The sequence below is a fragment of the Panthera uncia genome (assembly GCF_023721935.1).
Source record: "Panthera uncia isolate 11264 chromosome A1 unlocalized genomic scaffold, Puncia_PCG_1.0 HiC_scaffold_17, whole genome shotgun sequence".
Classification (NCBI taxonomy): Eukaryota; Metazoa; Chordata; class Mammalia; order Carnivora; family Felidae; genus Panthera; species Panthera uncia.
The window spans coordinates 53,598,677-53,626,633 of NW_026057577.1; the positions used below are offsets into that span (position 1 = coordinate 53,598,677).

The following is a 27,957-nucleotide window of genomic DNA, read 5'->3' on the forward strand; positions in this document are numbered from 1 at the left end:
TGGTGTGTGTTTTTTTTTTTCTGCCACAGCTCTTGGCTGCTTTGCTTGAACTTCTGTGGGTCCCATGTATTGGTGTGCTTGTGGAGAGCAGGGAAGTGACTTTGCGTAGTGTTCGGTTTAGGTGGAGGTGGTGATGGGCTTGTACTGAATGCTAATTACCAGAGGCTCATTAAGCGGAACCTGTAGGAACTCTTGGTTTGTGGTAACTTAGTCACTAGCTCTGTTGAGAGGGACTGTAGGGTTAGAGCCAAGCTCTAAAGGTACCCCAATCCTAAAGATTGAAGCCAAACTTAGTGACAGCTGAAGAATGCCCCCAATTGTGCTGAACACTAGTAGAGGACTTTGCATGTATTTAATGAGTAGAATTGTCTGTAACAGTAAAAGCTTCCAGCTACTGTAGCATTAAAAGTGTAGGGAGACTAGATTGTTAAATGAATTATCAGAGTTGTTTTGGCCCTAGAATCTGAAAATCTGCTGACACTGTCAATGCTATGAAAGAACAGATTGCTCTGGAAAACTCCTCGCCTTGAGTGTGATGGCTTTTATTTGCCTGTGTACTGAGCTCTCTGGCTGTCCACACTTGTAAACCTCAACCTTTACATCACTGTGCAGGGTGGCTTTTCTGTAAACGATACTCCAGCTCCAGAACAAAACAAGTGCATTTGGAGGCTTTTCTTGAAGCACAGGCCGCTCTTTTTGAATTCAGTTACCTTTCTTCTTAATTTCCATTTCCAGCCACAAGAAGAGGGGAGTTAATGATTCATTTGCTCCCAGTGACCTTTTGAATAACTGGACTGTGATGTACCAGTACAACCCTTAGCTGCCTCTCTCTCCTCTTTCACTTCCTTCGTTTGGCTTTAATATTTACAGCCTCCTTCTCAGTCTACATGCCTGGACGCCTAAAGGAAGCAAAACGTTTATTGCCTCTCCCTCCCCGTGTTCGGGAGCTTTTCACCCAGCCCCATTCCTTCCTTTGACATCACACGGTAGACTCGCCTCCTGGCGGGGGACGCCCACAGTTCTTCCTGAGTCTCTCCTGTTGAATCTGTTGATTTAAGCAAAACAAAAAGATGGATTCGGACTCGGACTCCCCCTTTAACTACTCATGGCCTTCCTTCCCCAAAATGAAGATTCGGCGGAGGGCGTCCAAGCAAGGTAGATCCCGGAATCTTTTATTTCCCTCAGAGCCAAGCTAGGGATTTTCGTATTCTTACCTTTCTTTTCCTCATTGCTTTGCCAGACTGTTGTCTGATGAACTGCAAGTTTATACATGTCTTTATAAAACTCTAACTCTAAAAATACTTTGCAGATAGGCTTCTGAGGTAAACCTACGGGTTCTTAGGTTCCTTTCACTTTGACTCTGCCTTTGTGCTGAATTATGCACGTGCAATTCTCTTTTTTAAAAAAAAGTGTGTGGGAGGGAGTTTAGTACAAGGTAAATGTTTCAGACTCACTTTATCGGAGTTACCTTGGAGTTACCTTGATAATGGAGAGTCCTGTTGATTTAAAGAACTGTGTACATATTCAGTATCCAGTTTCTGCTTCTTTGGTATTTGTTTTCAAGTGGGTGGTTTTTTTGTTTGTGTTTGTTTTTAATTCTTTGCCTAAGAAAAGTGTTCCATTTTATACTGTTGATTTTATAGTCGTTCTAAGAAAGGGATTTTAAGGAAGCGATTTAAACAAGAAAGCCTGTGCATCTCCAGGGGATATAGTCCTACATTAAAAAGTTTATTACTAATTAGCAAGAGTACAAAACGCTTTACTGTCGGAGGAAAAGTCATTTATTTGTAGCATGATTAATAACGCAGTCAGTTTATACCACTTATTCCCCCTTGCAACTCATTCTTATCGTACAGTCCTTGGAAATCTAGGGACAAGTTAGTGTTAGGGTGTAGTGAGGTATCCTGAATATTTACTGCCCCATCCCCGGCCCTCAGCAGGTGACAGTTGTTGTTTTCTGACGTTTACCAGAGCAGGAAAGGTAGTCCTCCATTCTGCCCCTTATCTTAGGTGGGGAGTTATGTGGTTATGTTTTTAATTCAAGGACAAGGGAACATTTTCATGAGCTTGAAGGCAGAAGAGCTGTTTCTGAAAGTGGACTGTCCCTGTAGCATTGTTAGGGAGCAGAATTTTGTATTCTCTAGAACAGCATGACCTACGGAATCACCCTGGGCAAATTTTGGCTGAGAAAAATGGAGGCTGGCAGTTGTCAACATAGCTGGTTTGCCTCAAGGACCTTTTTCCTTCTAAAATAAAATAGAGGGGTGATATTTGTGTGTGTGTGTGTGTGTGTGTGTGTGTGTGTCCCCTTTCTCTTTGGCTGGGGTCAAGGCCACCCCCAGGATTAACATTGGTTAGACATCCAGAGGTGGTAGAAAGCCTCAACCTTAACAAAGTCCCCTTACGGCTCTGCTACGATCCTTGAAAATCTCGTACTGGGGACTTAAAAAATGTTGTACAACATTCCACTTTTCTGTTTGAGTTTTAAAACTTAATTTCTTCTTTGGGGCAAGGGACCATGATAAATGCAACTTACCATTAAATCGTTCAGGAGGAAAAACTTTACCTAAGAGAGAGCACAAGCACGTGCATGTAAAAGCGAGCTCAGGCATATACAGAAAATGGAGTAAAATGTTAACAATAGATAAATCTGGGTAACGATAATATAATGGTGTTCTTTGTGCTATTTTTCTAACTTGTCTGGAAGTTTGAAATTACATCCAAATAATTAAAAAAAATGTTTTTAATGTTTATTTTTGAGAGAGACAGACACACAGACAGAGTGAGCTGGACAGGGGCAGAGAGACAGGGAGACACAGGATGTGAAGCAGGCTTCAGGCTCTGAGCTGTTAGCACAGAGCCCGATGTGGGGCTCCAACTCACAAACTGTGAGATTATGACCTGAGCCGAAGTCGGATGCTTAACTGACTGAGCCACCCACGCGCCCCCCACCACCCCGAATAATTTTTTATAAACTTCTAAATTACTTAAAGTGGGGAGATACACTATGTCATTAATTCTTTGGAGCGTTACTCTGGTATGGTGAGAACTGCTTGAAGGCAGGTTGCTGTTCTGTAGGATTATTAGATCTTTGTGCTCATTTAACCTCATTCCAGCTTGGGGAATAATCTTCGTATGTTTTTGTGCCTGGTAGACTGAGTGGATGTCTGTGTTTCTGGGGACCTGCATAGCCTCACAACTGGGAGAGATGTGGGATTAACGATGAGGAGGCCGGTGGAGAAGTTTGTGAGTCCACTGGGGGTGTAGGGCACACATTAATCACGCTGCCCTTTGAAATCTAAAATTGGAACACAGCCAGTGTGAGGTACAGCAAAAAGTCACAACATAGCTATGTTAAACTATATTAAACTCAGTTAAAGTGAAAGCTGGTATTTGGGATTCGAAAATCATAAACTATTTGCAGATAATAAATGACAAGTGGAAATAAAATTGATAGCAGAGAATCGTCTGTGTCTCCTGCTTGCTTTTTTCATTAAATGATGATGGCCGATGGGGGCCTGGGTGGCTGAGTTGGTTAAGCATCCAACTCTTGATTTCAGTTCAGGTCATGATCTCATGGTTTGTGAGATCAAGTACCCATGTCGGGCTCTGTGCTGTTAGTGCAGAGTCTGCTTGGGATTCTTTCTGTGCCTTTCCCCTGCTTGTGCATGTGTGCATGCTCTCTCTCTCTCTTTCTCTCAAAATAAATACACTTAAATGATGACGGCCTAGCTGTGAAGATTGGGTTTGGTCACACTGCAGTGTTGGCTCGACAGAGTCCCAGAACCATATGCCTTAGAGGTGACCTGGTCTCCCTGCCTCGTTTTATAGATGAGGGTTATGGGCCCAAAGAGGTGAAGTGATGGAGAATTATGTGTTCAACAGGCATTTCCAGAATAGCAGGCATTGTCGTAGAAGGTGGGGCAAAGTGGTGAACCGGACAGGTACCGTCCCTGCTTACAGGGATCTTAGCACTAAGGATGGATTGCACATCTCACAACACCTGGGCATGCTATGTCTGTATACCAGAAGAAACACCAGGAAACTGGATTTTTTTCAGCCCAGTGGCCTGTTTGTGCCAGAACTGTGGTCTCTGGTCTCTTGTAGGGTGACCTAATTATCATAGGTCTTTAAAACTAAGGTGGCTTGTATTTCTTGCTCTTTCTTCTAGTTATCACCAACAGCATTCTTAGAAGCTAAGTTCTGGTCACTTGGGAAGTCAGGAAGGAGGTTTGGAGACTTGGGATTTCTGCCTTATTAGCAAACTTCTCGTATTTTGTTGGTAATACTGTTGTTTTTGGTAAATATTTATTTTGAGATAGAGTGCACAGGCAGGGAAGGAGCAGAGAGAAAGAGAGAAGAGAGAGAGAGAGAGAGAAAGACCTAGAATAAGCAGTCTCCAGGCTCTGAGGTGTCAGCACAAAGACCGATGCAGGGCTTGAACTCGTGAACCATGAGACCATGACCTGAGCTGAAGTTGGCTGCTTAACCAAGTGAGCCACCCAGGCACCCCAGAAATGTTCTCTTTTATTCACTCTGATTTCTCTGTCCTGATCCCCCTAGTTAGTATTCTGTCTTTTAATACTCCATCTTGTCCTTATTATCACCATTCTCTAATAGACACACATACACATTCCTGGCTTGTTTAGAGAGCTGGGAAAATAGAGAAGGTTTGGTAAAAACAGGAAAGCGAGATGAGCAGAAACCCACCAATACCTACATCAACTAAAAAGTGAATATAGTGCTTTCTTCCCCTCATGCTGTCAGCATGGAAGAGAAAAGGACTAACTTAGAAGCAGTGCCTTTGGAAATGGCCACATCTAGAAGGGAATGTGACGTAAGCGGAGGGTGCAAGCATTTAAAAAACAAGCTGCCTCAGAAGTATCCTGGGATTCTTGAAAGTTGCCCCTTGTCATTTCATGGCCAGGACAGGCTGTACTGGGAGCTGTGTGGTTAATGATTGGGGTGGGCTAGAATCCTTGACCGTTCTGCTTCAGAGACTCGAGGAATGCCTGGACTCTTGTTTCGTTGGTTTCGGTAGGAGATTGAACCAAGGAAATTAATGTTTATAAATCAAAGGTGAAAAAATCCAGGGATTGGACCTTACCTAAGTTAACCATAATTATTCTTCAGTCTTTAAGATGTATTCTTTAATTCGCATCACCAGGGCCCAGAAAACGTTCAACTGTTCTTTGTGTGTTTCATCCACTTAGGCAACTTCTGTCACTCTCCTACTCCAGCTTATGTCCTGTGCCTCTCTAATTACACAAAGTATGAAAGAGGGCTTTTGCCCCCCTGTTTGCTCGTGAAAAACTGGTCTCTTGTTGCCAAAGGAGGCAGTGCCTATCAGAAAGCTTCACAACCTTGGAGACCTTAGACAGTACCATGTTTTCTGTAGCTATAGTCAAAATAAGATTTGTGTGGCACTTAATTAATCATCATAGCCACTGTTAACTAAGCTGTGGTAGGTGCCGTACATAAATGATACCTGATTCTCAAAATAACTCTGTCAGGTGGCTACTACCTCTGGCTTCCAAGCGAGGAAACTGAAGCTCAGTGAGTTTTAAAGTGATTCCTGTGGCTGTGCTGGGAAGTGCAGGGAACAGTAACCAATGGTGGAGTAAGGAAGGAGAGTGAATACATAAGTGATGTCCAGATAAAGTGTTTTTCACATGACTTAGTTTGTAAAAGATCTGTATGTTAAATAGGTGCAGTTATCTGCTTCATTTATTTGTATTGGGGGCTGTGAGGCTCATAGTAGGGAAATGAGGGGTCCAAGATCAGAGCTAATAAGTGAAGAGCCAGTCCTACATCAAGGACATTGACTTGAGAGGTTTCGTTCCTCTCGGGTTGTTGTACCCCGCTTGGTGGAGGAGAACTCCCGTGAGTAGCTCCCTACATTCAAAGGGTGCCATTTTGTCTCGCCATATTAGCTACTCCCTCTTCTGTGAATCATTGACTAGAAAGAGAAGTAGCAGTGAAAACCTGGGAGGAGCAAAGTGGTAGAGGGGTTTCTACGTCTTCGTAGATCTGTTCCCTTATGTATATAGTAGTGCCACACATTGTCGTTTGGGTGGGAAGAGATGAACACATATGTGCCGTGCTAGGTGCTGGGCTGAGGAGAGAAAGAGGCAGGGTGCCTTGAGAAGAGGATGGGATGGGGGAGCTTCCAGTGTGTCCTGGAAAGTTCACAGGTTTGTATCAGACAGAAAGATGAAGTTAGAGGGAGTGAGTTTGCTGGCAATGGACACAGAATCATCCCAGCACTGTTTGGGCCTTTCCTGTGAGCTCATTGAGGAGGGCAGGTACATAGCCTGAAAAATAATCCCCTGATGCAGTGAGTATTCAAAGTATGATGACATTTCAACAGGTTGAAAGGTAATTTTTAAAGGCGAATGACTTGTATATCATGGCTTTACTCGTTCTGGTCCATGTTTTCCTTTCTTCCTTTCACGAAGTTTCTTTGAACATACGTGTAGACTTCCGTGTGCCTGTGTGTATTCAGTTCTGGAATTCCCCAAAAAGATGCCTGACCACCATCGGGGGAATAGGTCACCACAGAAATCCTTATTGAGGAAGAGAAACATTTTATTGAAGGTGACATAACCTGCTAAGATTTTGTTGGTTCACAATGAAGATACTGTCTAACTGGAGAGCAGGGTGGTTTTAATTTCAGAGTCTGCTTGGAAACCTTGGTCGGCAGAGGAAAGGATGCCAGTTACGAGCCCTTTGCCAAACAACATAGGGAGCCTCATGGCTCCCTTTAGTTAAACAAATACTTGGCCACATTTTTGAAACTGATTTTTTTTTTTCTTTTTGGGGGGGTGGTTTAAATTCTTGGTCGAGGTGATTTCTACACTAATCCCTGTAAGTGGAAGGGAGGAACTATTCGAATTTATCACCCCATGTTTAGGGACTCCTCCCTACCTCTCAACTTTGGGGCAAGAACTAGTAGTTGTTTATTCAGATATATTAAGGCAGAAAGTGATAAATCCCGTAGAAGTCAGGAAAAATTACTGTTGAAGTTCAAGGCAAAGAGAGCAGTTCAAACTGAGGGATGTTGGTTTGAAAGGGCTGTCATTTTAATAGCCTGTGGTGACCTGGTGGGGTTTTAATAGGTAAGTGATCCCTCCAAAGGAGCAGAGTCAGACTACAAAGAATTTATTAAAGTGATGGAACATATCCCAGACTCATACACTGTTGACTCCTGGGGTTATGGACATGAAGAGTGATGGCAAATGTTGCATGGGCCTAGATAATTATTCTTGTCGGCCTACCATCCTCCTTCCCTTTGCTGAACATTCAGATTATTTCGAGGGTGGCCCCTCCACTGTTCTGGCCATAGGTCCAAATGATGCTGGCACCTTCTCATGTGACCTTGCCTTCTTTGATGCGGTGGGCTGGGCATCATCCCACTCAGATTGAACCAATCATAGTGCCTCTCCTTGGTCATTGAGAGTCCCTCTTTGGGATTCTTCAGATTGGGGTTAGGAGGGACATATTGCCTTTCATGGGAGGCAGTGCTGGAAGGTGGGAGTAGAGGCCGTTTGTTGGGAGAAAGCAGTCTGTGGTAGGAGGAAACCCTGAGGACTACGTGTAAAGAGAGAAGCAGTTGCGTGATAAGGTCCTGCTAGGTTCCAGGCCCTTGCTCTCTTCTCTGAGGTCCTGTTGTGGCCCAGGTGCCTCCCTCTCAAGGCTTGGTTGTTAAATTCCCTTGGTTCTGTGACATGTCCTCACATGCTTTCAGTAAATCTTTTCTCTCCCTCTTTTATTTTTATGAGATTATGTATGTAATCTCTCAACTTGTTCTGTAAGACACAGCTTGAAGGTTTTTTTTTGCTTGTTTGTTTTTCTGCAAGACCTCTGAATTCCCTGAGTTCATCATTCTTAAAAATTTTTAGAATTTATTTTCTCATTATAAGTGTACTCTTTAATCCCCATCTCCTCTTTCCCCCATCTATCCATCCACCTCCCCTCTGGTAACCATCGGTTGGTTCTCTGTAGTTAGGGCTCTCTTTCTTTCTTTCTTTCTTTCTTTTTTTTTTTTTTAATGTATTTTTTTTTTAGTGTGTGTGTGTGTGTGTGTGAGAGAGAGGGAGGGAGGGAGGGAGGGAGGGAGGGAGGGGCAGGCAGAGGGGCAGAGAGAGGGAGTAAGAGATTTCTAAGCAGGCTCCTCACTTAGCACAGAGCCTGATGCGGGGTTTGATTCCATGAAGTGTGAGATCATGACCTGGGCTGAAATCAGAAGTCAGACACTTAACTCATTGAGCCACCCAGGTGCCCTGTGGAGTCCGTTTCTTGATTTGTCTGTCGTTTTTGTTCCTTCACTCATTTATTTTGTGTCTCAAATTTCACATATGAGCGAGCTCATATGGCATTTGTCTTTCTCTGACTTTCTTTGCTAAGGATTATAACCCCTTGCTCCATCCATGTTGTTCCAAATGACAAGATTTCATTCTTTTTAATGGCTGAGTGATAGTCCATTATGTATATACAGCACATCTTTTTTATCCATTCATTGATTGATGGACAGCTGGGCTGCTTCCACAATTTGGAACGAATGATGCTGCAGTAAACTTATCCTTGCCACTTTGGCTTTTGCATGTTTTTATCATAGCCCCTTCATTGGTGCGTTGCAGCTAGTATTGAATGTCTCACGCTAAGACAGTGAATTCCTTGAGGACAGAGCCGGGTGACCTGTTTTCACAACTCTACTGCTTGGATCACAGAAGTAAATATTTAAAGCATATTTTGGCACAAATTTACTCACACTATACCCAGATACTTTTTCATTTTATCTTGGTTCCTTTATTTTGCCTGTAATAGAGCTGATATTGTTATGAAGTCCTATACTCCAGACGGTGGGGAGGGGAAAGGATGTATTTTAGTCTAATACAGAAAACTTGGTATGATGTAATAATAGAAACCATTATTTTTGCTGTTCAGTCTCTCCAAGTAAAATATCCAGTTTATCCAATTTCTTTCTGATCGTCCTCTTTCTGGCCAAGCTGGTATAGAATGTGATTTTTCTGTTGAGGATGGGGGCATTTAGAAGAGGCCTAATTTTTGAATGTCCCGTGGGTCCTCCTGGTATCTGCTACAGATCTGCTGGCCTGGGCTCTTCCCTAAGGCATGAATGTTTTTTATGGCGTGCCATGACATCTTTGACCAATGTCCTGCAACTGTATCCTCTCCCTGGTGTTAGTCTAGATTTCTCCTGGTGACTTCTCCTTCACTGACTTGGCCTCACCCTTGTTATACTATATAAAACTTGGGATCTCTGTCCCAGGCTGCTGGCTCGGGTGTTTCTCTAGAGATATCTGCTCCAGGGTCCTTTCCTTGGTGCTGTGGCGGGCCCATGGCAGGCCACAAGTACTCTACTCAGCCATTAATACTCCTCTCACAGGCCTGTGGGATCTTAGGGACCCATTCCCCCCACTTAGGCAAGTGGGAGCAGCTTGGGAAAGCTGGCCCTGCTGCCTGACCTCACTCTCCCACTAAGTGTTCTTGGCAGTGGTTTCCCTTGTGATGGTGTGGGGCAGTCTGTAAGGTGGTCTCCTTCAGAGCCCCATGTGGAAGTACAAAAGCCCATCAACGCTGAGTTCCCCCCAGGCAAGGAAACCACATGTCTCATTTCTTTGATCTCTTTTGTCCCTGCCAATGAAAACCCCGTTATGAATTCTAACAAATGTCATATCCAGCTATCATTCATACTAATTTACCCAGGGGTTCCCAGAGTTGCTCAGGATTCTGAATCCTTTCAGAAATCAAGTAGAGTTTCCTATCTGGGAGAAACCCAGAACAGTTAGGAGGAATGCCAAGCAGCGCTTGGCTTTCATCATTGATTGATTGATTGATTGATTCATTCATTCATTCAATCGACATGTTGAGCACACAAAAATAAGTGAGAGGTATTTGGAAGCTGGTAAGAGAGTAGATTTTAAAAGTTCTCGCCACAAGAAAAAATATGTGTATGACGATGGATGTTAACTGGACTTAGTGTGAGCATTTTGCAATATATACAAATATCAAATCCTTGTTATTCACCTGAAACTAATGTCATTGATCCCCCCCAACAAGTGAAGAATTTAGTGGAGAATTCTCCATTTCATTAACATAGTTCCTTTTTGGTAGTGGAACTTAGTTACTTTTGGGGATGTTAAGTGGGGCAAAAACACATAGCTCTACAGATGGGTGCTGGGGAATTGGAGCTCCATGTGACTTCTGAAGTGGATATAATCATTTTTATGTGCCATTGGTTTTTTTTTTTTCTATAAGATAATCCAGGATATGAATTATTCATAGGGTTTCTTGTGATGATGACATATAGGAGCATCTTCCTTATCAGTTAGTTTGTATTTTTTCTCTACAGTTAACAGGAAAGGTCTTGTCAAAGTCCTGCCAGTTTATTTGACGTCTTTCACTTCTGTCCTGGTGGTTGTATGATGTGCTCTTTTTTTCCCCCTTTGGTTTACTTAGTGCTCCTTTGTGTAGACTAACTTGATTTAGGCCTCAGCTACATCAAGAAGGAAAGGAATTGCTGGGCCACCTGGCTGGCTCAGTCGGAGGAGCATGAAACTGTTGATCTTAGGGTCTCAAGTTCGAGCCCCATGTTGAGCGTAGAGATGACTTAAAAAAAAAATAAAAATTTTTAAAAAAGGAAAGGAATTGCTGGTTAAGTCTAATCACAACACATGACTGAACATGTCCCAGATAGCTTGGGAGAAGCCAGGGTGGAAAGGGTGGAAAAAAGTTACATAGTTGAACTGCTTTTGCACACATAAACATAGGTGCTCTTGAAGGCTACTTTGTGTTACTATAATTAGGAATGAGAACTTGGAAAGATTTGGGAGAAAATTGTTACTGTTCTCCAAGAACAATGTTTTCTTGCTCTCTTCAGCCTTCTCTGCATCTCCCCCCCCACCCCCCCGCCTCTGGTGTATGACTAGGAAAAGGCCTATTCTCATCTTGGATAATTTTGATAATGAGGTCTTTCAGAACAGCAGAATAGGGCTTCTTTTAGGATCTGATTTTAGAGTACCAAGTTGTAACTTGTTATTTAGAAAGGCTTTTAAATTGTTGTTCTGAGGGAGAGGGCTAGAAAAACAGCTTTCACCTCAGCACCTTTGGAATCCCTTGACTTTTGTCCTTAGCTCTTACTGTTAACAGAATAGGTCGAGAGGTCTGATCTTATCCCAGGGCTCCCTTTTCTTTCACAGGATCCCAGGAGGCTGAGGACGTTCTGAGGATGAAGTAGGCATTTGGACCAACGTTAGAACCACTCTATTTTGGTAGATAGAGGTTCCCTGGATTCTCCCAGGCATGCCTTGGTGTACACGCACATCTTCGGAGTAACTTCATTTTACATTATGACCCACAGGAAATTCCTGGGCTGGGGATAATTTTAGAATGTGGATGGCTCTTTTCTGTAACCTCAAGTCCAACTCAGAAGGATGAGGCCAAGAGATTTTTCCAGGCCAAGACTAATATCAGGAAAATCCTAACAGAAACTTAGAGGAAGAATAAGCAAGGAGATAAATGGCAGTCTAGCCCTGAAAATGTTCCTTTTCACTTAGGACGGTGAGTGTTTTTCATCCTTGTGGAACACCCGGAGACCATTGACAGAAAGGGCTACTGTAAGTTTCAGAATTTGGCAAAAGTTCTCTTTCAAGTTGGGAATCAGGGGCCAGCGTGCTGCAGTGAGAAAGGCTGTCTCATTGGGCCCCAATTGCATTCTGGTTCTGTCACTTAATAGCTTTAGTGGGTTAGTCATTCTCTTTGGGCCTCACCTTCCTTGTCTACAAAGCCAACATGATAACATCTCAGGTGGCTAGGGAGAGTTGGGCTCGCAGATGGGCCAGAACAGTCCTATGTACTCCTGCAGAAAACACTTCCAATTAATGCATTTACACGGGTATTACCTGATACGGTCGGTTTACCGATTACCTGGTATTTTGCCTGAGATTCCACAGCCGTTCTTTCACATCGGCACATTTTTAAGACACAGCCTATTTCTTCCTTTGTTTTACATGTAAAAACGGTTACTGTTAGAACTCGAGAAAATATGGAAAGTAAAGAGTTGAAATTAAAAGCCACTTTGTTGTACTCCATTACCTAGAAGAGAGCAGCTAACATCTCCGTGTATCTTTCCAGTCTTGCTCTCAGTTACCTTGTACGTTGTTGCGTGGCTGAACAAAATGAAATCCTCTACTTACTGTTCTATGAATGTTTTCTCAGTGAGACTCAGACTGTCTTATTCCGGCAGCAGATCTACAGAGGCAGAAAGCATGGGCTCAGGAAGTGAACAAACACACGTAGGCACAAGTCATATTGTAACACATTAATGAAAGTTCCTAATGGGAAAATGCCAGACATTGCTGAAATGCCATTTTATTTAGCTCAAGTGGGATACTCAGTAAGCCCAGTTATTAAATAAAGTATTTTGAACCATCTAGCAGAGTGCCTGCGTGGAGCTGCCGTTGACTAGTTTGGGGAAGTTATTTAAATGGCACCACAGTTTCTCACTCTGTAAAAATGGAAATAAGAAATAGTACTGTTTCAAAGGATCATTCTGAGGATCAAATGAGCCATTAAATGGAAATGATACAGTGCCTGGTTTAGAGAAAGCTTCGTATCAGTGTTAGCTGTAATAGCAGTGTTATCTAGTATAATTACCTGTTATGGAGCAGGTGTTTAATAGATGCTGATTCTTGGAGTACCTAGTGTTTTTCTTGTCTCCATTTTAATGTTTTGGGTTTCTTTCCCCTGATCTTCCTAGTACCTTTACCTTGCAAATCTGCCTGATCGTCCATTGTTCCTTTAATAAAAGAGTGATCACCCGTTTTTTTTTTTTTTTAATGTTTATCTATTTTTGAGACAGAGAGAGACAGAGCATGAATGGGGGAGGATCAGAGAGAGGGAGACACAGAATCCGAAACAGGCTCCAGGCTCTGAGCTGTCAGCACAGAGCCCGACGCGGGGCCTGAACTCACTGACCTCGAGATCATGACCTGAGCCGAAGCCGGCCGCTCAACCGACTGAGCCACCCAGGCGCCCCCACCCGGTTTTTAAAATAAAGAGAAGAAAGAGGAATTCTTGGGCTGCCGCTGCCCGCGGGCACGTCGGATGGTGTTGCACAGGAAGCGCCTGCCACCTGCAGTGTTCCGCACAATGGGAGAATCTGTTTTTAGCTCAGACCCCAACCAGGAAGTTGCTTGTCCTACCAGGAGGAACGAAATAAAACTTCTGTCTCCAGAGTGTGATACATCAGATAGGACAAAACACAGAGGGGAACAGGCAGGAAGGGCTCAGAGAAGGAGAACAGCTTGTGGCTGTTTAGAGCCTGGTTAGGGGACCTCCTGGGGAAGTGGTCTTATAATGACTGTACTTAAAGATATTTTTAAGAGCCTGAGATGGAGGCTGAGGGACCTGGGCAGGGCCCAACAGGTAGCACGGTGGCTGGTATTCAGTAGACACTCAGTAAATGTTGGAAAAGGGAATGAAGGAATGAATGGAAAAAATAAGAAAGCAATACTCCCCTCACAACCAGGTGTAGAGCAAGAACAGCTGAGCAGCTCGCAAGAAAACTTACAGAATCTGAGGAAATTTGTCAGGTGGGAAAGGAATAGTCTCTTAGTTGTACCTGGTACAAGGTTTCTCTTCTTAATGAAGAGTATTCACGCCTTCAGATAATATTTATTAAGTATCTCTTATGTACTTGACGTAGTTCTAGGCCCTGGGGATATAGTGGAGAAAGCATTCAATGTCACTGTTCTGAGGGAGTTTAAATTCTAGTACAAGGAAACACAATATATAATAAATACATAATGTGTTAGGTGATGATTAATGGTATAAGGGAAAAGAGAGCAGGTGGTTGGGGGAGGTGTTGTTTTATATACCTAATGGCCTGGGAGAGCCTGTTGGATAAGATAACATGTGAGTAAAGAGCTGATGAAAGCGAGGAAGCAAAGCATCTGGTTATCTAGGGGAAGAACAATCCTGGTAGAGAGTATAGCAAGTGCAAATGGCCGGAGGCGTGGAATAGCAAGGGCAGTGTAGCTGGAGTAGAGTGATTGGTAGGCTTCAGAGAGTTTGGGTCAGTGAGGAGAAAGGGCAGATGGGATAAGTCTGATATTGTGATTTATAGTAGGAAGTACATATTTGGGCTTTCTCCTGTTTCTGGCAAAGAGTTCCTAAAACTCTTAGAATGTCCTAAGCAGTGAATGTGATAAAGACGTGACTTTTGGACCTAAGATTTGGGGGCTAGTTGCCAGGAGAATGGGCCTTGCGATTACAAGGTTGGAACTTTTAGTGCCCCCCCCCCAGCCCTGCCCCTGCCTCCAGGGAGGGGGAAATGGGCTGAAGATTGAGTTCAGTCACCAATGGCCAAAAAAAATTTTTTTAATGTTTGTTTATTTTTGAGAGACAGAACACGTGCACGTGCAAGAGAGAGAGAGAGAGAGAGAGCGGGCGAGCTGTAGAGGAGAAGAGAGAGAGGGAAACATAGAATCCAAAGCAGGCTCCCAGCTCCCAGCTGTCAGCGCAAAGCCTGACTCGGGACTCAAACTCATGAACCGCGAGATCATGACCTGAGTCAAAGTGAGAGTTTTAACTTACTGAGCCACCCACGCATCCTACCAATGGCCGAAGATTTAATCAATTTAATCAATTCAGAGAGCTTCTGGATGGAAAACAGGAAGAGGTGTCAAGATAGCATTGCACTGAGAGAACATAGAAGGTCCCCATGCCTTGCCCTATGCATCTCTTCCACGTAGCTGTTCCTGAGTTATATTCACTTCTAATAAACCAGAAGTTGAATTAGTAAAATGCTATTCTCAGGTCTTTGAACCTCTCAGGCAAATTAATCACACCTAAGGAGAGGGGCTCGAGGCAACCTCTGATTTATAGCTAGTTGGTCGGAAGTGTAGGTGACAAGCTGGACTTGCATCCGGTTGAATCGGGGGTAGGGAGCAGTCTCCTAAGGACTGAGCCTTTAACCTGTGGATTCCGATGTTATCTCTGGGTGGAGAGTGTCAGAACTGAGTTTGTAGAACGCTCCATTGGTGTCTGCGAGTTGCTTGCATGTGTGGGGATATACCTTCCTCAGACACGCCCTGCCCATGTTAAAGTGGGTCCTAGAGCTATCTTAGTAAGTAAGGCACGGTAGGTTGGAGTAAAGTTTGGCTTGTACTCAAAATGAGATGGGTAGCTCCTGGAGAATTTTGCAGAGTCAAGACATGATTTGGTTTTCTTTGTAAAGAGATTGCCTTTGTATGTTGCAGAGGGCAGGTTGTCAAGGGCAGAAAAGTGGAAGCGAGGGGGCCAGTTAAGGGGACAGTGATCTTGCAATGGGCTGAGCACGAGATGGTGGTGACTCACCTTGGCAGGGCAGTGGCTGGAGGTGGAAGGAAAAAAAAGGCCGGACTGTGGATCTGTTGGGTTGTGAAAGAGAACAGTCAAGGCGACTCCAAGGAAAGGCAGAGTTGCCCTTCACTGTGAGGAGCACGTGGAGAAGGGAGAAAGTCAGGAGTTCTGTTTTGCCCTCGCGGATGTTGGACAACTCTGTGGAGATGTTAAGGACATGGTTGTGATTCAGGGGAGAGGTTGGGGTCGGAGGTGAAACTATAGGAGTCATTATCATACAGTGATCTGTGAGACCATGTTGTTAGATGATCCAGGGGATGTGGGAGAGGGAGAGAGAAAGGTAGAGGGAATGTGACGATTGATCTTAGGATCCTGCAACCTGCCAAAATTTAGAAGATGAGGGAGACTGAGAAGGGAAGGTGAGAGAGATTGAGAGAGAGAGAGAGAGAGAGAGAGAGAGAGAGAGAAGGCAGGTTTGTCCTGGAGGCAGAGGGGAAAAGAGCAATGAGCTGTGTCAAATGCTATCCTAGGTCACATAAGGTGAGCAGGGAGAACTGACCACTAAGTTCTGGGGGCACAGTCTCAGTGGGGTGGAGGTGCCGGGAACTGAACTCTCAAACATCCTTTACCCATCTCATGGTAGTTAGTCGTTCTCAATAAATCCTTCTCTATGCATCAACTGCTGGGTTTAAAGCCCAGTTAAACGAATGGATGAGGGAAAGAAACCAACCTGCCCGGCCAATGTAAAGAGATACCGGGACCGAGAGGCCCTCTGCTGACCATGGCAGGCAAGAGCTGGGCCCCCAGAGTGGGCCAAACCAGGTCAGCAGCACATTTGCAAAAGGCTGCCTTAGCCGGCCTGGTTCGTGTCTGGGTGTGGGTCTCTTACATAACCAGGCAACTGGGCTGCATTTTCCTTAAGCTGCAAGGCCCTTAGCTTAGGGAGGGAGGGTTGGATTTCATTAGAACTCGGGTTGCAGAGGCCCTGCACTGGTCCGTGCTATTAACTATTCCCTGCCCACTTGGAGGTAGTTGTAAATATCAGAAATAAGAGAGGTATTTGCAGCTGCTTTTCCCCTCTCCCCCTTACTAGCTCCCCTCCTTGTGGGTGAAATACATTTATTCACATTTGTCTCTCGTGTCACCAAACCAGAGCGTCTAGTATAGCAAAGAAGTGCTGATGCAAACTTCTGTTTCAGGGGAGTCCTTGTAGAGTTCCATAGATCACATTACAGAGCAGGGAGCATAATGGGAGACGAGAATGCTGGGGACCCACTTGGCGTTGGTGTTTATTCTCTAGGCACTCTGCAGTGAGAACCTGGCCCAAGGCCACTTGATCATGTTGGAACATCATAGTTTCTGAAATCCTTCCTTTGTTCTTGGGAAACACTGTCTCTGATTGTCTGACTTTATTCTTTGTTCTTTTATAATCTCCCCTCTTTCGTGAGCTTTCATGCTTGAGTTGCTGGAGGTAAATCATATGGACAGTTGTTTAACTTTGTTTTTTGGTTGCCATTTTCAGGATGAACTTGGCAAAATTTCTTAACGTGAGCTCAATCTGAAGTGCGGGAGTTACAACATTTTAAAAGCTCTTCGTGTAGGAAATGGAATGTTTTGAAAATTCCAATTTCCTAGGGTTGGTTTTAAACATGTAGAGTTATAACCAAGGTAGACATCATATTATTAAAGAAGCAAAACTATGGTAAAGTATCAAAACCATACGACCTCATTTACTTGTATGGTAGTAGCGAGCATTTATATAGGGCTTACTTTGTGTCAGATCGTGTCCAATCAGTTAAAATATTAAATCATTTCATCCTGATGATCATCCTAGGAGATAGGTTATCATACCTGTTTTACAGATCAGGAAATGGAGGTGTGGAGAGGTTGAGTAACTCGCCCAGGGTCACACAGCGAATACATGGTGAAGTAGGGCTTTGAATTCAAGCAGCCCAATACCTTTGCTCTTAATAAACTGGAGTACGTTGTTCCTTGCCAGGTTAAAATCTGCAGCCATTTGAATGGGCATCGAGTTTTGCTTACCTTTTCTACAGTCTTTGAAGTACTGGGTTTACTACCCAGTAAAAATAAATGTTATCGACAGAACTGTAAAGTTAACTTTCTGCTAAGAAAAACGGTCTTAAAAAGAGCCTAATTTAAGACAAAGAGCTGATTTTCTTATTGCAAATTATTTCTGTATGCTAATTGAGAAAGGATCTGAAGGATGTTCTTTTTTGGGGCAGCAGTTTTTCTGTTAATTTACCACTAAATTGAAAGGTATGAAATGTATCTTAAATCTTGAAAAGATAAGAAAAGCTATTGTAGCTTTTTTCTTTTAATTTCTTTTATTTTTCTTTAAATGACTGAGGCAAAAAGAAATTAGCCACTTGGCTATATGTAGCTGGTGATTATTTGAAAGTATTTTTGAAGACTTTTTTTTTCCCTACTAAATTTTACTCTGGTTTGAAGCTCATTAGATATGGTGACTAGCGTTGAAGTTAATAAAGGAGAGGAGGTCTTGTAAGTGTGTCATCTTCTGGTTTGTTCTTCTGTGTTCATTTCTACATCCAATTATCCTTTGGTAGTCTTTGGCAAGTTGGGACTCTGGATGCTTTATGGAAAAAGTCTTAGGGGTCAGTCTTCTAAATTGTTGCATTGAGTGACCCAGAAAACCTACGTGGCAGATTGTGGATGAGAGATCTAGAGAGGAAACAGATTTTCCATTGTCACTACTGTCTTCTGATTTTGTACAGTTATGTTCTCTCCCCCAACCCCCACAAAGATTGATTGTCTCTGTGGAGTCATTACCTGAGTGACAGGATGATGAGCTGGTCTAGGCAGCTTTTCCAAAGTGTAGGGTAAGTTCTCCTGGGCACTGTTGGTCTTGGAGATTGGATCCCAAGCTAACATGAGATGGCATTGAATCACATAATAAGGCAGGTATTTGCTTTGCATTTTTCTTTTGGTCGCTCTGCTGATTCAAGGAGAAAGTTCATTTTGCACACTGCTTCTTGACCACATTTCCAATCCTTGCTAATTTCCCTTCATCACAATGAGCGAGTGGCCCTTGCATGGTGTCAGCGTTGATGGGCAACTGTTCTGTCAGAAGGTAGTTACATGGTTTTAGTGTGTATAATTCTCTTCAGCTTTTTGTGGGGAATACTAGCTTTCTGTTTATAGTGAACATAAAGTGTTTCTTTCAGACTTCATTGTATTCAGAGTAAAAAGGTGAGTCAATCTAAAAACAAGTACTAGAGAATATAATAACACAGGTAGTAAGTAGCTATGGCAAAATTGTGAATTTGGTAGAGGAATGACACAATCTTGGGAAATACTGGTATAATATCTGCTGTAATTTTTAAAGCCTTCTTTTTTTTTTAATTTTTTTTTTAACGTTTATTTATTTTTGAGACAGAGAGAGACAGAGCATGAATGGGGGAGGGTCAGAGAGAGAGGGAGACACAGAATCTGAAACAGGCTCCAGGCTCTGAGCCATCAGCACAGAGCCTGACGCGGGGCTTGAACTCACGAACCGCGAGATTATGACCTGAGCCGAAGTCGGCTGCTTAACTGACTGAGCCACCCAGGTGCCCCTCTGCTGTAATTTTTACAGCAGATCCCGTTTCTTGTTTGAAATTACTGGGCCTAGATTGGTTTTAGAATTTAGCATTTTCAGATCTTTTTGGAATAATGCTTATATACATATGATATGACTGGCAATGCCATTCTCCAGTGAGGTAATATTTCTGCAGCAGAATGCATGAGTATTCACACCAGATAAGGTAAATAAAAACTATGCATGGCCTCATATGGATTCAGGTCAGATTTTGCACCAAATATGTCTGTGAACCAAATTGATACAGAAAAGTTTTGATTTTAAGAGCTTTCTCGATTTCAGAATTGGAGATAAGAGATTATGCACCTGTCTTTGTTAACAAGTGACATCGTTTTCTAAAACACTAGTCAAATTATGAAGAAAACAAATTAAACCCCAGTTTGGTCAAAGTAACCAAAGGAACTCGGCCATCTTTCAGTTTATTTTACTGCTTGGTTTGATCTTACACATTCTGACCTGCTGCATAGGGCCAGGTAGATTTGTTTGTGGGGGGGGGGGAGGTGAATGCAAGGATAACAAAAGTAGTTCTTAGTTCTGCTCATCTTTGAAGTGAGGGTCAGAGTTTTGCCAACAAAGCTCTTTCTCTTGGTAGTTCCTAACATGGCTTTTGGGTGACTGGTCAGTACATTCACTGGTACCACACAATTTGTGGTGCTGTTGCTTTTGGTTCTATGTTTTTAAGATAGAATCTATCAATTGTTTGCAACTGTTTTGTTGAATGCCTTGTTCTTAGTCTAGTTACCAATGAAGTCTTAAATTTGCCGGTGATAGAAGTGGCTAAAAAAGGGCATAACCGGCCCCCCAAATGTGATGGCAGAAATACCAGGTGCGTTATGGTGTGTGGACTTAAAACATTCTAGAGCAGTTAGAGGGCATGTTGAGTTATTTATGATTGTTTTTCACACATTCTGTAAAATGACCTATAAGCAGGTATTTTCTTCAGAACACACTGAAAGTGTTTTGTCAGGTTCTTGATTTATAATCTTCGGAACATGCTTTTTTAAAAAAATTTTGTGTAATTACAATGAAAGTGTATGGTAATTGATCATGAAGATTACGCTTGTGAGGAATTTGTGGGTGTGTGTTATAGTGCTAGCTATTTAAGTAAATTGATAAAAGAAGACGTTATGGATATAAGAAAATGCGTCCCATTTACACTGTATATTTACTCAAGGAGCTTGATGAAATTTCATTTTGGCCTTCTGTGGTGAACAGGTAGGTTAAGAAATAGAATCTAAAGCTGATGCTGTTTGGCTCATACAATTGATGTATTTTTGTCACTTGCATTATGTCATCCAGCAGTTTCTAAGAAAGAACAATTTTTTATCCTAGTACATCAGCCCAACAGTTAATAATTTTTTTTTTTTTCATTTTCTCATGCACTCTCATGGGCTTACCTGGGTTATATGTTACGATACAGATAGGACGGGCAGGGAGATCATTGCCATTTCTGGTGAAATGGCAACACTATGCATTTTGTACCCACTCTAGAACACTTGCTGGAGTGTGAGGGAAGATGACATTTGCTATAAATAAAACTTTGAATCCACACTATTAGAGTCATTTACAGACATGGGTGTTCTATTATTAATATAGCACTAAGAGTATTAATAATATTAATATTATACCTTATGGTTAGTATCAATAATCTCACATTGAACATGCTTGAGATAGCTATTAATAACGAAATATAGTATCAGTGACAATTAATATTTATTGACCTCTTGCTAAATGCTAGGCATGTGTTTAGTGCCTTACATGTTTGAACTCCTGTAACCCTCATACCCTATGGCAGGGAAAGCACGATGAAGATCAGCTTTTATAGAAGAAGAAACTCTGTTAAGGTATTGGGACATTAAGTAATTTAACCACAGTCACAGGAAATGAAGCATTCTGGCTCCACTGTGTTTTATTGCCTTCAACCTTAGGTTCCCTACAAATACGGTTGCACCGCACTCTTTGGGATTCAACCTTAAGCAACCTCATCTATTTGTAACAAAGCTGAGAACATAGAAGCAAGTGAAAACAATTCTGTAATTAAAATAGCAACACTCTCTTTAAGAGTGTGCACAGTCAGGCTGTACAGAACTACTGGACGTTGTACTATTTTAGGTCTGTTAGTAAAGGGTATGGAGCCCGGACACTGGAGTGGAATCCAGGGGTTGTAGTTCAGGCACTGATGCTTCCAAGTTATTAAGTGAGATGAATGTTAATCTGTTAGAAATTGAAAGCACGGGGCGCCTGGGTGGCTGACTCGGTTAAGCGGCCGACTTCGGCTCAGGTCATGATCTCGCGGTCCGTGAGTTCGAGCCCCGCGTCAGGCTCTGTGCTGACAGCTCAGAGCCTGGAGCCTGTTTCAGATTCTGTGTCTCCCTCTCTCTGACCCTCCCCCGTTCATGCTCTGTCTCTCTCTGTCTCAAAAATAAATAAACGTTAAAAAAATTTTTTTTAAATAAAAATTGAAAGCAAAAATCTGATGATTTTATAGAAATCTCTTTTGATTGGAAAAACAGTGCTTGAAATGGGCACATATTTATCTATTCATGTCTTCTGCCCATCTCTTCACTGGATTATTTGTTTTTCGGGTGTGGAGTTTGGTGGGTTCTTTATGGATTTTGGATACTAGCCCTTATTCCGATATGTCATTTGCAAATATCTTCTCCCATTCTGTCAGTTGCCTTTTAGTTTTTTTGATTGTTTCCTTTGCTGTGCAGAAGCTTTTTATCTTGATGAGGGCCCAATAGTTCGTTTTTGCTTTTGTTCTCCTTGTCTCCGGAGACCTGTCTAGTAAGAAGTTGCTGCAGCCGAGGTCAAAGAGGTTGCTGCCTGTTTTCTCCATATTTATCTTGTACTGTTCTGTAGGCTTTAAATAACTGGGAAGGTTTGGATGTAGAATAGAAAATACATGCATGTAGATCTTAACATGTGAATGAATGTGTTTAAAAAACACAATCTGTGCTTGTTTTGTTGTTTTACGGTTTGATTAAGAAGGTAAAGTTTGACTGTAAAATAAGTTCCATCTACTCTTTTCTGTCCCATTTTCATTTTTCTGCTAGATCACTCTTTTGATGTCTTCAAAAAATCCAAGCGTTCCCCAGCATTCTCTGCTGCAGGCCAGCTCTCTGACGTGCTGAATGGTGGCGATGAAGTTTATGCCAACTGTATGGTGATAGATCAGGTAAGGTGTGACTGATGTTACAAGAGGGATCTTGCTCTCTTTCCAAACGCTGAGTACCTGGGAAATATATTCAGCCTTGGTTTGCAGCTCTCAAGATTTCAGCCTGAGGGTGGCCCTGGTGATGCTCCAGTGGAGCCTCCTCATATGAGCATTTAACTTAAGTCCTCCTTTCCATTCACAGCACGCATTAACCCATCATGAAGCACTATAGAGAGGGATCGTGATACACTGTCAAATGAGAAGAGTGTGAGAGCTCTTGTCTTACAGCCAAAATAGGAAATGACAGTTGGAAGCTTATATATATATATATATACACATATATATATATATATGTGTGTGTGTATATATATATATATACACACACACACACACACATATATATGTGTGTATATATATGTATATATACACATATATATATACATAATATATATATTAAACATTTATTTATTTTTGAGAGGCAGAGACAGTGTGAGCAGGGGAGGGGCAGAGAAAAAGAGGTTGACACAATCTGAAGCAGGCTCCAGACTCCCAGCTGTCGGCACAGAGTCCAACATGGGGCTCAAACTGACGAACTGTGAGATCATGACCTGGGTTGAAGTCAGCTGCTTACCCAACTCAGCTACCCAGGCACCCTGGGAAACTAATATCTTCTTTACAGCTTTTCAAAGTAACAGTGTGTGTACAACCTGATTCGACAATAGTTGTATTCAAATCCAGCAAACAGTTATGAGCGAGAGCTTGAAGCTAGCCCCATACAATGTTGCCATATAAATCACTTCTTTAATCCTTACAACGCACCTATTAACATATGCTAAGGTTATATAGCTTCATTATTAAAAGAGAATGGTATCATACTCCTGGGAAGTTGGAACCCTTTAGAATGCCCCACCTATTCTCTGGCAGAGATTGGTGAGTTAGATCTCATAGAGGCATGTGGTTTGAATGATCCTCAGATTTTAATATTTATAAAAATTAATACATAGTTTTAGATCTGAAGATTACTCTGCACACTAATTTATGGACAATTTTAGGCTTTTTCAAGGGTAATTTTGACAGCATATAATTTTTGCCTTATCCACAGACTTCAAAACCTAATGTCCAGAAAAGGTGCATCATATATATGCTTATTGAGCCCCTTTTTGTTATTGTTAGCATGCATATTGCTTATAGATGTTTTCTGTGATACATACTTTTCTGTCTAGTAGGTCTCAATTTCACCCCGAGTCAGGTATTTTGTTTTTTTTTTCCTTTTGTGTTAACATCATTGTTACCTCAAATCATTGTTAAATCATAAATGGCAGAGATTGGGATGATACTCAAAATGACAGAGGAACTAATAAATCAGAATGGAAATTAGTTGTAAATAGCTGATAGAGTTCTTTTTTTTTTTTTGGCATAAAGCAGCTGAGTGTCAACCCTAGTTACAGAAATCTAGGATGAAACAGGGTTTAGGACAAACAGGGAGTTCCGGGGACATTCTTTGAAGACACAGGGAAATTGGGTTTGGCGTGCTCTAGCGACATTCTGATTCTGATGGTTGTGGTATTTTCTCAGCATTTAAATGAAATACTACTTGAGTTCTTATCTTTTGGCTCTGAGCCTTAGTGAATACTGCAATATTTCCTTTTACTTCAAGTAGCTAAAACTGTACATGACTCAGTATTATGTGCAGGACCCTTGTGTTCTTGCATTAAGCATGCACAACTTCCCAAACCAAAGATGAGGTTAGGATAGAATTTTGTTTGGGGAGATCTTGAGATAAGTATTGCTTTAGTAATGTGAAGTATGAATTTCAAGAGAACTCAAATAGCGTAATCGATAAACTGAAATGGGGCAGAGGATTGCTGGATTTATGCAATGAAAACAGAACTAAAACTACAAGTATGGATACAAATCACAAAGTTCACTCTGTCAGTGGGGCATAGTTATATGGTTTCTTTCACTTTTCCTACATCGATTTGAATAGCAAGGATAATATAAGAAGTCCAAATTCTGCATATTTGAAATAATTGCTATCAGTATCTGAGAAGAATCTTGTTTAATTTCCTTCATCTGCCCCAGCCTGGCACAGAAATCTAACTAGATTGTGATGAGAATCTTATTTGTGATGCTGTTTCCAGTGAATTCTCAAAGTTATCAACCTATCTGATGAGGAGATATACATGGTAGAAACTATTTTGCAAATTACTCTGTCATATAAACTACTTTGAAAAAAATCCATTTTATTTGGACATCATTTCAAACCATAATTTAGTACAAAGAATACATGTTTACTCTTTATCAAAATTCCCCAAATGTTAATATTTTACCACATTTTAGTGTAAATATACTCTGAGCATGTGTTTGTAGATGCAAATGATGAAAATAAGTACATAAATATTAACCATTTAAGGCAAGTTGAAAATATGGTGCCTTTTTACCCCTCAGTCTTTCATAGTCTATTTCCTAAAAAACATGGTTATCCTCTTACCAAGCACCTATAGTTACTGAAATCAGGAAATCACCATTAACATAGCATTAACTGTCTACAGACCTCACTCACTTTTACAGATTGACTCAATAATGTTCTTTGTAGCAAAAGAATATTCAGTTAAATGTCTCGCATTTAGTTGTCCTTTCTCTTTAAATCTCCTATAGTTTGCAACATGTCCTTAGTCTTTGTCTTTCATGAAGTTCATAATTTTGAAGACTACAGACCAGGAATGTCCTTCAGTTTTGGTTTCTCTGATAATTCCTCACAGCTGGGTTCAGGCTACGTGTGGTTGGCAGGAATATTAAAGAAAGGATGTTGTGTTCTTCTCAGTGCATTGTATCAGGAGGCACATGACACTAATTTATCCCATTACTGGTGATGTTATCTTTGATTTGCCAAGTTTGTTTTCAGTAAAATTACTCTCTCCTTTTAAAATATTAAGCATCTTGCAGGGAGAGAGTTTGAGTCTGTACATCTCCTGTTACTTAACAAACTCTGAACTGCTGGTTTGAGCATTCCTTGATTATTGTTTTTGCCATAGTGAATTATTATGATGATGAAGATTTAGGACTCCACGTTTCCTCCTTTTACTTCATTCCCCCTGTACTGCCCTGTCACCAGTTTCACCCTCTTTCTTATTACTGTTTTGTCACCTGGAAGTAACTCCTTTGATTACTGCCACCCCAGATCACTGATGCTTTTAAGCCCCTTCCTTAGAACAAGGGCTTTGATCAACCAGGATTTTTTTTTTTTTTTTTTATATGTGTAGGTTGCCCTTTCTTTTTCCAATGATGGTTTTAGGTCAGTCTCAGGCCCTCCACTATCTCCCTGTTTACTCTGCCATGCAGAATTTTCCAGACAGCTCTCATTTTCTGCACAGGCTTATGGCAGGAGTCTAACAGTTTGCTGAAATTTGGCATTAGCATTATTTTTTACTGATAATTTGAAGTTTGGGGCATTTTATGTCTTTTAGTTGAGTCCCTGCATCTTATGTAGTTTTATTCTTATTTTAGTTTGTAATTTGTTTTGTTTTTTTTGAGACTAGGATTTATGTGACCACCACTACCTTGGTTATCCAGATTCCAGGGACCTAAATCCTAAATTTTCTAAGGTTTAAGACATTTTGATGAAAATAAAGTAGACACAGTATATAACCATTATGTCATTGCCTACTCTTTAATTTTGGCTCAAGTACTTAAAATACATCCCTTTTTTTGAGTCAGTGGCTCATAAAATGTTAAAAGCATAGTCCATTTTGGGTTTTGTAGTAAAGAACAACTTTAAAAAGTACTCAGGTGGTCTTCCTTTTGTGAATTATGGGATAGCACCCAAGTGGACAAAAACACCATGAAAGAATTTCTCCTTACATAAAACGAGAACAAACAAAACAAGGTAAATAAGGTGGAAGGTTGTTAAATTGGGGAAACTTTATTCTCTGTTCCGCCAGTCTTTCCTACTTTTGCTCCGCAAATATTTTTCTTTCAACTACTAGGTTGGCGATTTGGATATTAACTACATTAACATAGAAGGTATCACTACAAACACCTGCCCTGAATCGATGGGTTCTACTCTGGGACCTCAGAGCTGCAAGCATATCCTTGCTGCGGAAACCAGCCATGGAAAATACCCGCTAAGTGAGAAGAAGGAAGTGGCCTCAAGTACTGAAGCTCGGCAGTCCTTCGCATCACCTTCTGGTTCATATGCTTCCGATTTTAATCTTTCTTTTGGTCTTCATGGATTTGAAAAGGAACAAAGTCACCTAAAGAAAAGAAGGTAAGGGGAAAAAAAAGTAAGATACTATATTCTGAAGGAAAAGTGTAGAATATCAAAAAACTTTGTAGCTCAACTTGTGAAATTATATTTTAGTAGATTTTATTGTCCCATCCACTTTGATCTCTACATCAAAATATTACCCCCTTTTACATTCCTATATTCCTTGCTTTAAAAGTAAGACACTTATGAAAATGGACAAAAAAAAATAATAGAGGAAAAGCACAATGAGATAGCATTCTACATTACTTGATAGGCAAAAATTTTTAAAGTGTAACAATACCACATTTTGTTGAAAATGTATACAGTGGAAATCCCAAATACAGTTGATAGGAGTGAAAATTGCATTGTAACTTTGGAAAATAATTTGGCATTATCTAGTAAAGACATTCTATGTCTTGTAGAAAATGTAGGAATGAGGAGAAAGGACTTGCGATCCCCCAGAAAGCCCCATTTTGGCTCTGGGATGGCTGCGGGACCCTTCTTTGAGTGGGTGCCAGGTTAGGAGTGTGTAACAGGATTGATGATGAGCTCAAAGTGAAACGCACCTCACTCATTAAAAAGTCAATAACAAGCCGAGAGGCTGGCAACTTCTCATGAAGGAGAAATTTGAGGGCACACAATAAAAACTGGGGTTAACACAGGGACCTGAATCCTAAATTTTCTAAGGTTTAAGACATTTTGGTGAAAATTAAATAGACCCAGCATATAACCATTATGTTACTGAAACTTAACTGTTTTGAGAAGCTACAAGGGGAAAGTAAGCAATGCAACATTTATTTTAAAATGCCCAACAGCAACAAAAAAAAGATGAATGAAGTTTCATTCTAAAACTTGCCATTTTTGTTTTACCACCATCCACAGTAAGAAATACTTTTCACACCATGACCCCACGCCACAAACATACACAAAAACAGTAAAGAAATGTCCTATGAAATAACATGTGGAATGTATTCTGTTATTTTCTATTATATACTATTTTAAAAGAAAATTTGGGTCACAACCTACAATATATTTCATATTTTACTAATGGGATTTTTAAAAATAGCCTTATAAAACATTGACCGAGAGGTGATCCCGAAGAATATTGTTCATGAGGGGCGCCTGGGTAGCTCAGTCGGTTAAGGGACTTTTGCTCAGATAATGATCTCGTGGTTCATGAGTTCGAGCCCCCATCGGGCTCTGTGCTGACAGCTCAGAGCCTGGAGCCTGCTTCAGATTCTGGGCCACCCTTTCTCTCTGCCCCTTCCCTATTCACACTCTGTCTCTCTCTCACACAAAAATAAATAAACACTAAAAAATTTTTTTATAAAAAAAAAGAATATTGTTCATGATACCAAATATCTTAGCTTAACAGCTTAATGAAGAAAAATAGTAGCCCAATTGAAATTAGTAGAAAAAGGAATGTTTTAATGTATAGCATGCAAAATAAGATAATAATCACTGATAGTTGTAGCTTATACTCACAGCAATGGAGAAATGTTGTATGTAACTGGAAAGGCTTATGTTAAATTACGATAGGATTGCAGGCAGCCAACCATTTGAACTTAATGTTTA

The 27,957-nt window shown here is 41.3% G+C and overlaps 1 protein-coding gene across 1 annotated transcript in view; it reads left to right on the forward strand.

The window, feature by feature from the left end:
* Nucleotides 1-813: 813 nt before the first annotated feature.
* The window catches only part of ARHGEF28 (Rho guanine nucleotide exchange factor 28), a 119,614-nt gene continuing 92,470 nt past the window's right edge, over nucleotides 814-27,957 (forward strand). The window contains exons 1-3 of the mRNA XM_049649633.1: nucleotides 814-1,155; nucleotides 22,036-22,157; nucleotides 26,123-26,403. Of these exons, the coding sequence (XP_049505590.1) occupies nucleotides 1,071-1,155; nucleotides 22,036-22,157; nucleotides 26,123-26,403 (488 nt within the window). The 5' untranslated portion in view covers nucleotides 814-1,070. The remainder of the gene's footprint in view (nucleotides 1,156-22,035; nucleotides 22,158-26,122; nucleotides 26,404-27,957) is intronic.